This window comes from Acomys russatus, chromosome 32 (assembly GCF_903995435.1).
Source record: "Acomys russatus chromosome 32, mAcoRus1.1, whole genome shotgun sequence".
NCBI classification, from domain to species: Eukaryota; Metazoa; Chordata; class Mammalia; order Rodentia; family Muridae; genus Acomys; species Acomys russatus.
In genome coordinates this window covers 32,520,361-32,534,429 of record NC_067168.1, presented here as the reverse complement: position 1 = coordinate 32,534,429, position 14,069 = coordinate 32,520,361, and the positions used below count along the sequence as shown (strand labels likewise).

The 14,069-nt window shown below is 45.9% G+C and overlaps 1 protein-coding gene across 1 annotated transcript in view; it reads left to right on the top strand.

The window, feature by feature from the left end:
• LOC127184032 (collagen alpha-4(VI) chain-like) overlaps positions 1–14,069 on the top strand; it is a 97,345-nt gene that overhangs the window by 58,256 nt on the left and 25,020 nt on the right. Inside the window, exons 21-27 of the mRNA XM_051140247.1 lie at positions 3,109–3,171; positions 4,955–5,017; positions 6,620–6,682; positions 7,334–7,396; positions 9,627–9,677; positions 12,718–12,753; positions 12,844–12,906. Coding sequence (XP_050996204.1) covers positions 3,109–3,171; positions 4,955–5,017; positions 6,620–6,682; positions 7,334–7,396; positions 9,627–9,677; positions 12,718–12,753; positions 12,844–12,906 — 402 coding nt within the window. The remainder of the gene's footprint in view (positions 1–3,108; positions 3,172–4,954; positions 5,018–6,619; positions 6,683–7,333; positions 7,397–9,626; positions 9,678–12,717; positions 12,754–12,843; positions 12,907–14,069) is intronic.

Sequence of the window (14,069 nt, the reverse complement as noted above, 5' to 3'; positions counted from 1 at the left end):
GGAGAATGACCCATGGCAGGCATACTTTTGGTTTGGAATGAGCAAGTTAAGCACACAGCAAGTCAAAACAGAAGAACAAACAACAAGAGATACACAGATAGCAAACTGTCATCCAATTGGGTGCTCAGACCATCCAGGAGAAATCAACTGGGAAGGTTGCTTTCAGGGGCCCCTGGATTTCCCAGGCAGAGAGTCTCAGGCGGAGCTAGATGCTCCCTCAGGAGGGGGTGTTCAGGTAAGGAGCAAATAGCAACGCATAGGGATGAGATCGTCAAGTCAGGCCTTCACAACAACAACATCCGGCAGACACGACAGGGGAAGCTGAGGCAGTAACGTGGAGTTCCCAGTTAAATTTCTCTCCATTCATTAGGTTCTCATGGCTGAGCTTCTGACTCCCCCCCCCCCCCCCAGACCCCCCCCCCCCCCCCCACTGCAGGCACGTTTTGGTTGTGTCATGGGAAAACAACAGTCACCTCTATTGGGAATGGCTTACTATCTAACTGTCCCCAAGATACAGTGTTTTACTCTCGGGTTGTGTTGCTCATCTCTTCTCTCCTCACAGAGTTGGGTGTAGACAGCCCATGCCGAGACAAGGGGCGTAGACAGCACGTGTCAGTTTAGCAACGTAATGTATGGTACGGTCTTCCCAACCCTTGTCCCTCCTCAACCACCGCCCCCCCCCCCCCACCAACCAGGATGGTAACTTTAAAGCTTGTCTGAGCTCTTAGAGAGCAGAGCTCAAGGCTAGCCTGGGCAACGTAGTGTGGCCCTGTTTCAAAATGAAAAGTAAAAACCGAAGCTGCAGTGTAACTTTGCCTTAGAGATTTTGCCTAGACCAGCTTGGTAAGGTGAAGAGACTTGCCAGAGACCCCACAGCTGACAGATTCCATTTTGTACAAAATCAGCTTAATTCCCCATTGCCAGCTTTTCCTGGACTTTGTCCTGCCCCTCTCTGCTCATGTTCTTTAGAGGCAGGAGATTGGCTTAGCTCTGTGTGCTGTTGACTTCTTACAGTGTGAGGTGAAGGTTTTGTTGGCCTCCCCACCTACTCCCTGCTGCATCCTTGTCCTGCGTTTATTTTGTCCACTCTTGGTTAAGCTAATTGGCCGTCCACATTGTAATTTTGTTTGCTGTGACTGGAACACCCCTTCCCATTTGTTCCTTGTTTGGTGAGCCTGTTAATTCCAGCTCCCTAACAGAAGTGACCAGCCCCCACTCTCGTCAGTCATGCGAGGATTACTTTTCTTTCACTCAGCTCTCCTCATCCTCCATCTTGTTGCTGCAGCCCAGGGTTTTTACTCTCTAGGCTTTTGTCCTATTGTGCTGAGCTCGTACTCTTTGTTGTACGGATTTTGCAATAGTCTTTTCATTCCGGGACAAGGATGAAATTGTGCAAACTGTGGGATGTAATTGGATGCTTCTTGTTTTCATAGATTATAATCATCATGTGCCCTTAAAGTGACTTGATTATAATCCTACTCATGTTTTCAATCAATGGCTTTCCCTCAGTAGATGAACTGATAAACTTTGGTACATAAACAGTATGCAATTCAGCTCTAAAGAAAAATAAAATCACAAAATTTGTAGAAAAATTGGGGGATTTAGAATATTTAATATTAAGTGAGGTCACATAATCTCAGGAAAAAAAAAAAAACAACTCCAAGCAGTCTCCCTAGTATGTGGATCCTATGCATATGCAAACAAATGTACCTGAAAGTACAATATAACATGTTAGAAAGAAAAATAAGAAAACGGGGAGTGGGATTGGGATGAGGCGTAAGGGTGGGCCACTAGGGCCCGAGAGTTCATGAACTCCTTCGCCAACACAGCAGGACCACATCTCCCAACCTCAAGTGAGGCCATTGTTCTCAAGTGCCATGCATAGTCAACGTTGCGTTTCCGTGTGTAAGGTAAAGGTCCTCAACAGTTGAGGGATGTCTTAGGGTGTCAATTGTTATAATAAATGCCACAACCACAATCAACTCAGGGAGGAAAAGGCTTATTTTGGCTTACAGTTCTACATAACACAGTCCATCACTGAGGGAAGCCAGGGAAAGGGCTGAAGCAGAGACTGTGGAAGAGTACTGCTTACTGGCTTGCTCCCCCTAGCTTGGTCAGTTTGCTTTCTTAAATACCCCAGGACTTCCTGCCTAGGGTTGGTTCCACCCACAGTGGCCTGAGCCCTCCCACATCCATCACCAATTATGAAAATGCCCCACGTGCTTGCCCACAGGCCAATCTGTCCGGGGCATTTTCTCAACCAAGGTTCTCTCTTCCCAACTGACTCTGTGTCCAGTTAACACAAAACTAGCCAATAGGGGAGCGACAACTCCATCTGTATCTTAAAGAGAGGGGGTGAGGGGCTGGAGAGATGGCTCAGTTGCTAAAACTCTCACTGCACAGATGTGGGGGTCTGAGTTCCACCCCTAGAACCTGTGGGAAAGGCTAGTCATGGTGGCGCTGGAATCTCATTACCGGGGGGGGGGGGGGGGCAGAGACAGGGAGACCCTGCGCTCCCCTTGACCAGGTAGCGAGACCTAGGTCTCAGGAAGAGACCCTGTTTCAAAAAGAAAAAAAAAAAAAAAAAAAGGAAAGAAAAGGCTAAGAGCTCTTGAGGCAGATCACCAAAGACTGACCTCTGGCTTACACACACACACACACACACACACACACACACACACACACACACACACACACACACCCCTGCACACATATAACATACACCACCCCACCCCAAAGGAGGGCTAAGTTTTTAGGAAACAGTTCTTATGCAAAACAGGAGCTTGGCTTATTTAATTAAAGGGTTCCTGTCTGTGGCTGCTGCTGAGCTGCTGGGAAGGGGTGTGTGGAGGCTGCTGAGGCCCAGGCGCAGGAGGGAAAGGTGGTAACAATCAAGTCCGGCATTTTCCCAGTCAAAGAGAAACCGCTCAGATTTCCTTTCTGGCACGGATCTGTCCCTGGGGAGGATTGAGCACAGCCAGTTCAATTTTTTTTTTGTGTGTTTGTGCCTTATCCTAGGGGCTCTTAGTGGCCGCCTTGCAAGGAAGGCTGTTTTCAATACAACACCTGCTGGGTCTGGGAGCTCACTGTGCCTTTTCATTTCTGCAGGGTGTGCGCGGAGAGGCTGGTGAGCTGGGTTTCCAAGGAGAGCCTGGGTATCCAGGCCCACAGGTTGTATTGAGAACTGGGTATTAATATAAAGATATTTGCTTGAAACCTTTTCCTTTGTGTGATAGAAATTTGAATCAGAATGACCCGAGGAAGCTTCCCGGGCCTCACCAAAGCAAATTGCACAGCCTCTCTTTTGGGAAGGCCAAACCACAATAGCTGGTATTGATCAGACCCCTCGCTTTAGTCTTAGTTCATTTAATCCACCATTGGGGGCAGGGACGGGGGGGCTGTGTGGGTTTATTAGTCCATTTCCCAGGGACAAGATGGAAAGGGGATGAAGACCGGTGGCAAATTGGCCAAAGTCACACTGCTAGTGAGTGACAGAACTGGAATTGGAATTTAGAGTCGGTGCTCTTAACGAGTGCCTCTAGAAATGGGCTTCCAGTGGGTGTACGTAGAATTTAATTCCTTAAAATCGTATTCCATCAGCGGAGCACTTACTGGGTGTCTGCTATGCGTGCGGCTTCTTCCTAACAGAGCTCAGGGCTGCTTAGACAAGGGCTTCAGTCCAGTGAGGGGTTGTAAACTACAAAGGGACAAGGGGAAACTTGAATGTTGAAGCCGAAGCCGCTCTTTTGGAATCCTCAAAGGAAAAACTAAACCTACCACTTTATAGTCCTTCGAACCTTTTCCTTTATAAAGCAAATTATATCCAAATTTCCCCCACATTGGAAGAACTTTAAACTGATAACGAACTTTATTCACATGGAATCCTTGTGTTCCCCTCCCCCTCCCCCTGTCCCCCCCCCCAGCGTTAAAAACCCAGTGAGTGTCAGATGATGATTGGAGAAGCCGTTTGCTGATTCCAGATGACAAAGACACTCAAGAGAGAAAAGAGTAATCAAAGTCTAATTAGAGCGTGCTTGCTTTATGATGGGAAAAAATAGCATCAGGATGAAATAACAAAGAAACCTATTTTTTCCCATTTTCTCTTTGATCAGTGGCTTATTTCAAATTTGGGTCCCTGCTACTGTCATGTCCCTGCTCTAGTCACCGGATTCTGCTTTTCACAAGTGATGCACATTGTGCAGAGATCCGTAAGAGAGACAATCGATAAGTGCAGTCCTCCATTCTCACCTTCCCACTGGGTTGTGGGGGTGATGGTCCATTTAAATAGATGATTGTCAATACTTCATCCAGGAGGGTAGAAACTGAGATCGATGCTTCTGTTGGGAAAGTATTTCTAAGAGAGAGAGAGAGAGAAAGAGAGAGAGAGAGAGAGAGAGAGAGAGAGAGAGAGAGAGAGAGAGAGAGAGAGAAATTAAAGCAAAGAGTCAGTCAAAATCAGTAAAGCAAAGAAGACGTGAGGGAAAATAAACACATCCTGGCCCCAGCAACAGGGATTGAGCCACTTAGATGCACCTCTGGTACTTGATAGAGTAACAGCTGTGATCTGGCCTGCAGAAGGAAAAGGTTCCTTTCCAAATGACGCGGAGGCCATAGCCGCTACTCTCAGCCCACTCTGTTGATTTCAGACTGGTTGGGTGGATGAAGATATGAAAACAACACTTTTGAACTTCAGTGCTCAGCAGATCCACCTGGAAAGATTGCTAAGAGCATGGATGCCAAGGACCTGTGTCCTGTGTTGTAGATGGAGCGAGCGTGGAATGAGTGTACCGTGAGCGCTTTGGAGTGTAGATGAAACCTGACTCAGTTTGGTACAGATGGCACGGGGATGGGTTTGGGTGCCTTTGTTCAGCGGTATCTGAGATGACTTTCACTTACATGGGATTCAATTGGCTGTATAAAAGTTGGCTGAATTTTAATGTCTCTTTTGGAACAGGGACCCAGAGGAAGGCAAGGACCACCAGGATTTTTTGGTCAAAAAGGGAGTCGGAGCGCCCAGGTAGGTTTGTAAAACAAATAGCTACAGTATAGCTGCTGGCTAGAAATGGCTGGCTCTTGCCTTGAGGATTCACAGGGTAAATCACATGTTCTGGGGTCTGTGAGGACCAAGGATTTCCAGGACTTCTAGTTTGACAAAACTGGCATTGGTATCAGCTGCGTCCTCCCTTCATTCTGGGCACACAGTGACCAGTGAGTTCTGGGTTGAACCTCACAGACATGCGTCACAGCTTAAGTTTATTCCTAGTGCAAGAACAAATGATGGTACAATGCAGGAGGGATGCTTAAACTGCCTGTTCTTCATGACGATACAAGGGCACGCTTGACTGGGTGGATAAGGCCACAGAGACTTAGGGAGACCCAATGACTGGCTGTTCAAATAGTAAATGGTCAAGTGGCCGCCAACTTGGGTCTTTCTAGTGCCTGCTCCACTGTCCATCTGGTGTCTGTGGCTAGTGGGAAGGTCAGAGAGACTGAGCCATATGGTCAGGGTCGCTTCTTGAGGGCAGGAGCACTTGTCACAGCTTGAGTGGCAGGATACGGATTGGGTCTGTGGTCTCATCCAGAGGCTCAGAACAGCAGCTCCAGGCCAGCCAATGCCATGGTTCTGTCCTCAGTCTCTCCCTGGGTAACAAAAATCTAGGTTGCTGGGTTTAAAGCTTTTAAAGCACAACTGTTTGTTTGTCTGTTGAGACAGGGTCTCACGATGTAGTTCTAGCTGCCTTACTAGTGCTGTGACTGAAGGTGTATGTCACCAAGGCTGGCTACCCTGTTATTTGAAAAAAAAAAAAAAATCTCACTGTGCTATTGTAAGTCTCATTTGAATGTGTTTCCAGTTTGGAGCAGGTTAAAGCCCACCACGCCCTTTCCCGGAGAGTGTGTGGATAATTGCCCCAGCTTTCAATGTTCGGTAGATTTGATTCTTGCGTCGTAGACTTTGTTCTTTCTCCCGGTCACCCCCAGCCTAGAGTTTAAATGTGTCTGTTATGCATTCTGCATGTTGGAAGATAAAATTAACTGGGTTAGGCATTAAAAGCTCAGCTTACATCTCCATGTCAAATCCTTGGTTCCTTACGAAGCCACAAGGGAATGATCCTGTTTCTGTACATAACATCACAGAGACTCGGGGAGATTAAATGACTTGTCACCCAGACAGAAAGTAGTGGTCAGACTGGCCTCTGACTTAGGTCTTTAGGTGGTGATTCATGAGCACATGGACAACTCCAGACCACTTCAATAATACACACGCTCTTGGGATGGTGTCCCAGTGAAGCCATCAGTAGCTGAGAATGTCATGGAGCAAAAGTTCATTGAACAGATTGGCCTACCAAACATTGTAGCTTAGCGGACACTGCATTGTAGAGAAACAGTAGTTGACCTCTGTGGCTTCATGGTGCTGGCTCATTGCTAGCACCCGGCATCACAAGACAATATTGTGTCAAGCACGGTTAGCCCAGGAAAAGGTCAACATTTCAAAAGCTGAAGTCTGGGTTTTACTAAACGCCTATGATTTTTTTTTTTTTTTTATTCTACTGTAAAGAAAAAAGCAAAACAAAATCATTAGTCGAATGACAGTAGTAAGAGAGTCATGGTTCCATTGCAGGGGAATCCTGGGCCTCCAGGGCCAAATGGCTCAAGAGGACCAGCTGGACCCAGGGGAATGAAGGTGAGCGACTTTAGGAGGCCTTTGGGCTTTCTTAGGCAAATCTTTCCCTTCCACGTGACCATTTCCTGTATGTTTCTGATATTGTTGATGAAGCTATTTACTGCCTTTTAACTTACAGCTAGGAAGCTGCATACAAAGGAGGAAATTATATAAACTGACCTGTGGAGAAATGGCTCATATATATCAGGAGGCAGTGGCACACTGACAGAGTGAGCTAGCATGCTCACCGCACCCACACCTCGGAAAGCCATAGTAGTACAAACTCTCTAATTTATAATGCACATCCAGTTCTCTCTATATTTATAATTAGGTTTATTTAACATACACATATAAGTACATATCATTTTAAACCTAGTTTATGCATCTGAGAGGAATCATATAGTATTTGCCAGTGTGGCTTATTTCTCTTAACATAATGAGTTACAATTGTGTCCACTTTCCCTGCAATATTATGCTTTAATTCTTCCTTAAAGCTGTATCCAATTCCACTGTGCATTTTTATCCCATTTCCAGAACAAGCCTTAGCAAGCCCATATGGTGATGTTAACAGGTCTTGAAAGGACTAACTAAGCAACCTCTAAGAAAAAAATGGCACAAAGATAGATCAACTCATGAGAGAAACCTAATTTCATCTCTCCCTTATCTTAAAAGGGAGAACTTGGCCGTTCAGGAGAAAGAGGTCCACGGGGTCAGCAAGGACCAAGAGGGCAGCCTGTAAGTCTAGTTTCTCTGTTTTGAATTCCTTGTCTTTTTTGTGGGGGTGTTGGTATGTGTTGTTTCACATAAAAAATAATAGCCTTGATGAGTTAAACTTGGGGTTATCAATATGAAATGATGGCTTGAGCTGTTGAGTATTTAGCCAAAGGTTCATAAATTCCACATAAAGACCCCAAAAATGTGTTGGATTTCTTTTGCCTTCTCATTGTTGAAGAAGGAAGTATCTATGAGTCTCTTCTACTTACAAGGATGTTTCTCAAGTATCTGAATCTTTTAGGACCAATGAGATGCTCAGATAAACTTTAAAAAAGCTTTGTGAGTCTCTTTGTGTGTGTGTACCTGTGCTTTTCATGTGTGTGAACATGCTTACACCATGGCATGTATGTGGAGGTCAACCTTTTTGGCCTTTATACAAAGATTTATTTTATGTGTGTGGATGTTTTGTCTGTATGTATTTCTGGGCACCACATGTGTGCCTTGTGCCTGTGTGGGCCAGAAGAGAGTGTTGGATCCTCTGGAGTTATAGACAATTGTGAACCATTATGTGGGTGCTGGGGACTGAATCCAGGTCCTCTCTGCAAGGGCAGCCAGTGCTTTTTAACATCTGAGCCATCTTTCCGGCCTTGCCTGAGGCAGGTCTCCTTGCTTTTGATATCTGTGTGGGGCAGCCTGGGTAGCCACTGAGCTCCACTTCCCTCTGGGGGACGCTGGGATTCCCTCTGGGATTGAAGATGTCTGCTGCCACACCTAGCTTTATGTGAGTTCTAAGGACTTAAACCCAGGTCCTCGCACTTGTTTGGCAGGTGTTTTACCTGCTAAGCCACCTTCCCCAGCACAGAGACACATTCTTTTCTGTCCAAAGAAGAACACTGAGCTAGAATCTCCACCTTTCCAGCATACGGGCTTAATTATCCGCAGCACAGGAACCATTTTGGACACCAATAATCACGAGCAATTTCATCCTCCAGGTCACACTTGCAAAGGCAGGCTCTTTATTTTTACCTTAGTCACTGAACTGAACACAGGAGGAAACTAGTTATTTTATATGACTGTTTTCGGCTCCACACTTTCCTGCGGTTAACTTTTTCATAAGCGCAGTGCTGTCTTCTGGAGATTTCTCCCACCAGCAGTTAGGAGAGGCCTATTAGGGTGTCCCTCCTCCCCTCCCCCGCCCAGTTAGCACTGAAATTACATTTGCTGGGAAGGAGAGAAAATGGAAGCAGATGTAGGAAACTGAAGTTACAGTGAGCAGAACAAGGCTACTGTGAAATGGACTGTAAGGCAAACAGTGCCCTATGTCTGTACTCTGAAAAGGTAGATGGTGAAATTAATATTTTGTTTTATTTTATTCATCTCTCTTGGTTGAAATAGCACAGAGCTTATGCCCCCTTAACTCCCCACCTCTGTAGACTATCTATCTATCTATCTATCTATCTATCTATCTATCTATCTATCTATCTATCTATCTATCTATCACTTATTAATCTAATATCTCCCCTGCCCCTGAGAGCTAGGGAAGGGCATTATTCTTGGAGGTGGTATTTCAGGACCCCACAAGCCTGAGGAGCTAAATTTGAATCTCTTGAACTCAGGCAAAGATAGGTGTGGAAGTATACATCTTTAATCCCAGTACTTCACAAGTTTCCAGACACAGCTTCCAAACACAGGCCGTGGGCTCTCCCTGGAGCTGCAGGCACGGGTGCTCTGTGAGTCTTCACGAGAGACAGGGCCAAGTGACAACCGATGAATGGCACCTTGCTCCCCACAGAAGACTCAGTTTTTGCCCCACTTCCCTTACTTGGCTTTCTTTTGTACTTTAAATTTTTTCCTATATTGGTCGCAGGAACAGCCATCTCTGTTGATCTACTTGATCTAGAAACAGTTTCTGGTCATCGCCCCAAAAGCTACTCCAAGGTTCTGAATCTGCTCCTTGTGACGGACACTGATTAGCTGTTCGGACAGGTGTTCAGGTCCCTAGTGATGTCTCAGGGCACACACATGTGTGGCATATATCCTGGCAGCCATGTAGGTGACACTGTCATGTCTTTTCAAGGTTTAAGCCCCATTCCTGCAAAGGCATCCTCCCAGCCTTCACCAACTCCCCTCCTCCCTGCTTCCCTGCTTTCTTATGTCGTTGGCTTATCCAAGGGTTTGGCTGTTGTCATCAGCCATGAATTGGTCTGGACGAATCTACAGCCAATTAACTCATCTTGTGTTGTTTTCTTAGGGTCGGCTTGGTCCAGATGGATATGGTCACCCAGGAAGAAAAGGCAAGAAGGTGAGCACTCCAACCCCAAACCACAGTCCTGACTTCACTTTACTAGAATACAGTGCTTTTTTTTTTCTTCCAGGAGATATGTCAGGAATGGTCTTTTTATGACATGTCCTGGCTTGACAGAGTTCCCTCCCTGAGAAGTACACGGCTAATTTATCCCCTTATTTATTTTAAAACCAACCCCTAGCCTTCTCTTCTAGCCTAACCAGGTATTTCCCAGCTCCTTGTCTCTGGGAATGCTATAGAATGTTCTTTTCACTCTCCCTTCCTTGTATAACTGTAGCTCATTTTCCAAGAAGGACTCAAATACCAACTTATCCTTGTAGAAGCCTTGGGCTTCTCTAGACTGGTTTCGCCTGTCCTGTGCTCTGTGCCTTTAAAGTATCAAGCCCCTCCTCTACCCTGTGATCTCTAGTTTATCCCTTTAGTTTAGATCAAACCCTAACCCCATAGATGTTTCCATTTTTATCTTCCATCAGACAACTTAAAATTAGCACATCCTCTGGACATGGTGGCGCACGCCTTTAATCTCAGCACTCAGGGAGGCAGAGGCAGGTGGATCTCTGTGAGTTCAAGGCCAGCCTGGTCTAGAAAGTGAGTCCAGAACCGTCAAGGATAAACAGGGAAACCCTGTCTTGGAAAAAAAAAAATGAGCACATCCTCCAATAATAACTTCTTTCTTTTTTTGACATTTTATTTATTTATTTATTTTACATTTTATGTATCTTTGTCTTTATCTCACCTCTGCTGTCTGTCTGTCTGTCTGTCTGTCTGTCTCTTTCTCTTTCTCTCTGTGTGTATGTATGTATGTATGTATGTATGTATGTATGTATGTGTGTGTATATATATATATATATGTGTGTGTGTGTGTGTGTGTATACACACACACACACACACACACACACAAAATGCCTTTTGGGAGTTACTTTTCTCTCTCTACCATGTCAGATAGTTAAGCTTGGCAGCAAGTACCTTTAACCATGGAGACATCTTATTGATGCCAGGTTTGTATCATAGACAACATGTGAGTGGACAGGTTGGGATATTAACATATGTATCCATCACTTTGATTCATTAATGAAAACCTTATAGACAATTATGTTTTATCCTACCTAAAGTCTCACTTGCTTTCCCCCTTTCACGGAAATTACTTTTAAGAACATCCCAGAACCATATGTTGTGTGCGCAAACATATCAGGTTGCTTATATAAAAGATTCCTTATAAGTATAATTAGATACCATTATTATACCTTTGAAAGAACAATTGTCCCTTGGCATCATTGAACATCCCATCAGCCAAAACTGATGCCCTGGACAAAGTTGTCTCCTCCTCCAGCCTTCCCTGTGTCAGGGCGAAGAACCTGCCCTTCTGATCTCATCCTGCTCATCGCTTATAACAAGTGTTGGGAGCCGCTTTGTGCAGCTTCTTTCCTTCCCACTCTGCGTTTAATCCATCAACAAATAAATGCAAGTCTAGTTGCAAAATATATTTAGCATTTTACTATTTCTCTGAAAGGGTTTATTTGTGAGGTGTATGCATGTGTGTGTGTGTGTGTGTGTGTGTGTGTATGTGTGTGTATATGTGTGTATGTGTGTGTGTATGTGTATGTGTGTGTGTGCGTGTGCGCGTGCACCTGCATATGGATACCAGAAGTCAACCTTGGCTGTCGCTCCTCAGGACCCATCCTCCTTGTTTATTTGTCCCAGAGATCACCACTTAGGCTAAGATGACTGGCCAGAAAGCCTTAGGTGTCTGCCTGTCTCCACCTCCGCTGTGCCAGGATTACACTGTGTTTCACCACACCTGACTCTACCACTGAGTTGCACCCCAAGCCGAGCCTTTTACCACTTCTTTTTGTAATTGTTGTCATCTAGCTCAAGTCTATGTGGCTTTCTACGTTGATTCCTTCGGAAGCCACCTAAATAGTCTCCCTGCCTCTGCCTCGTGTAGTTAGTTATTCCTGAGGTCACCAGAGCCATCTTTTAAAGAGCTCAGTGAGACTGTGTCTCTGTTCTACCCAAAGCCTGCTATGGCTCGCCGTGGCACTGAGGAGAAAGCCCACTGCTCCCGTGGCCTGTGAGATTGGACGTAACTGGCTCATGTGGCTTCCTCTCCTGACCTCCCATCTCCCCAGTTCTGCTTCAGCATCGTCTCGGCTTGAGGCTGCTTCACGTCCTTTCACACTTGCCTGGGTGCCCCCCCCCTTTCCCTCCCCCCCCCCCCCCAGGATTCCTGCTAAGCTCAGTTCTTCAGTTCATGCTGGTCTTTGCCCACATGCTGCCTTTGCAGAAAGAATTTGTCTGGCCGCCATCTATGGAAGAGCTTGCACCCCCAACCTTTGCATATACCCTCTCTCTCTCCACTTACAGGCTCCCCACGATGGATTCAACCAGCTGTAGGCTGAGACATTTTGAGAAACACTTGCATGTGTGCTGAACACCTGTGAACTCTAGTGATTCCCCCTAAGTAACACAGGGTGGTGTCTATTTCCACAGCAGCTGTGTAGCTTCAGGGGTTCTGTGCCGTCTGGAGGCTGAAGCCTAGGGCATGGTGTGCATATGTCACATGTATGAACGGGTCACATGTATGAACGGGGTGGCACCATATTCTTTCAGGGAGTTGACTGTGCTTGGATTCTGGTACCTCTGGAGGATACTGGAATCAACCTTCTGAAGATATTGAGGGGCAACTGTAATGATTTCTTTTAAAAATATTTTTTTTTCTTTGAGAATTCCATTTATGTATGTGGTATATTCTGGTTGTATTCACTCCTTCCATTTCCCCACTCCAGCTGCTCACAGATCTTCTCCCAATTTTTTTTTTTTCCTTTTCCCTTTAAGTCTTGTGAATGGACTAGGTCTAATTACTCTTGCCCACATGTATATGGGAGTGGGGCCATCCATTAGAGCACAGTTACAATGTCTGTTGACCTCTGGGACTGAACTGTGGCCCCTTGACAACAAAATCTTCTTTCCCGGAGGAATGCTGAGGAAAAACTCAATTGCCTGGCACTGACTGTCATCTTATCATTCCTGGCCCTAGGGTGAACCTGGATTCCCTGGCTATCCCGGTATACAAGTAAGAAGAGATCTCTGGGGGCCTGGCAACTGGGTCACATGTCTGCAAGTCTTTCCGCACATTCACAAGCCTACGTTTGCCTTTGTTAAGGGAGAAGATGGTAACCCAGGCTGTGAAGGGGAGAAGGGGCCCAAGGGAATCCGAGGGAAGAGGGTAAGAACCGAAGGGTCATCTGCAGTCATCCCCAAAGGTCATCTGCAGTCATCACAGGCGCGCATGCGCATGGGGCTCTCCCTGACCGGTCAGTGCAAATACACACCCCGCCCCACCCCTGCTCATTTGCATTCAGGCTTGAAATGCAGCTTAGCAATGGGAACAACAAAACATGCAGGCTAGAGTTTGAGCTCCCAGGACAATCTGGGAGCACCTCTGTCTTGGTGACTCTGAGGAAAGTCAAGGACATTGCCAGCGTGGTTTGTCTGAGTCTTCCCCAAGCTTCATTGGGGCTAGATTCTCAAGAACATAGCTCCTGTCTCAGTAGACTGCGAGTCCACTGCGCTTCATCGAGTCTCCCATTAAGAACCTATTCCTCCAGGTTCTGTAGATCAAGTATGATTTTAAAATAAAAATCTTTTTTGTTTTTGAGACAGACTTATATAACTCATACTGGCCTTGAATTTGATATGTAAGTAAAGCCTGCTTTGGATCTCTGATTTTTCTTCCTGGACTTCTTAAATGTGCCATCATGCCCAGCTCTAAAGATTGGGTCTTGAAGAGCCACAGTCAATGACAGCTCATGTGGCTCTCAGGATCTGGGAAGGGTTTAGCTGATAGACATTGGAAAGCAAGCCTTGGGCTGGTGAGATGGCTCATGGGTACTGTAGTTTCTGTGGCTGTGATAAACCCCGTGACCAAAAGCAACTTGGGGAAGAAAGGGTTTATTTGCCTTGTACTTCCATGTCACAGGCCATCACTGAAGAGAGTCAGGGCAGGAACTGAAGCAGAGGTCACAGAGAAATGCTGCTTACTGGCTTGCCCTTCTTCATAGCTTGCTCTGTTTGCTCTCTTATAGATCCCAGGGCCACTTGCCCAGGGATGGCTTGTTCACATCAATCATTAATCAAGAAAGTGCTCCCACAGACTTGCCTCTGGGCCAACCTAAGAGGGTCATTATTTTCAGTTGAGGTCCCCTCTTCTCAGTGACTTGAGCTGGTGTCAAGTTGATAAGAACAACCCCCCCCCCACACATACACACACACTCACACACACATACACACACACATATAAAACAGACAGAGAGAGGGGGGAGGGAGGGAGGGAGTGGGGGAGGGGAACAGGACATGAATTTGTGTTCAGAGCAGAACTTGGGAAGGAGG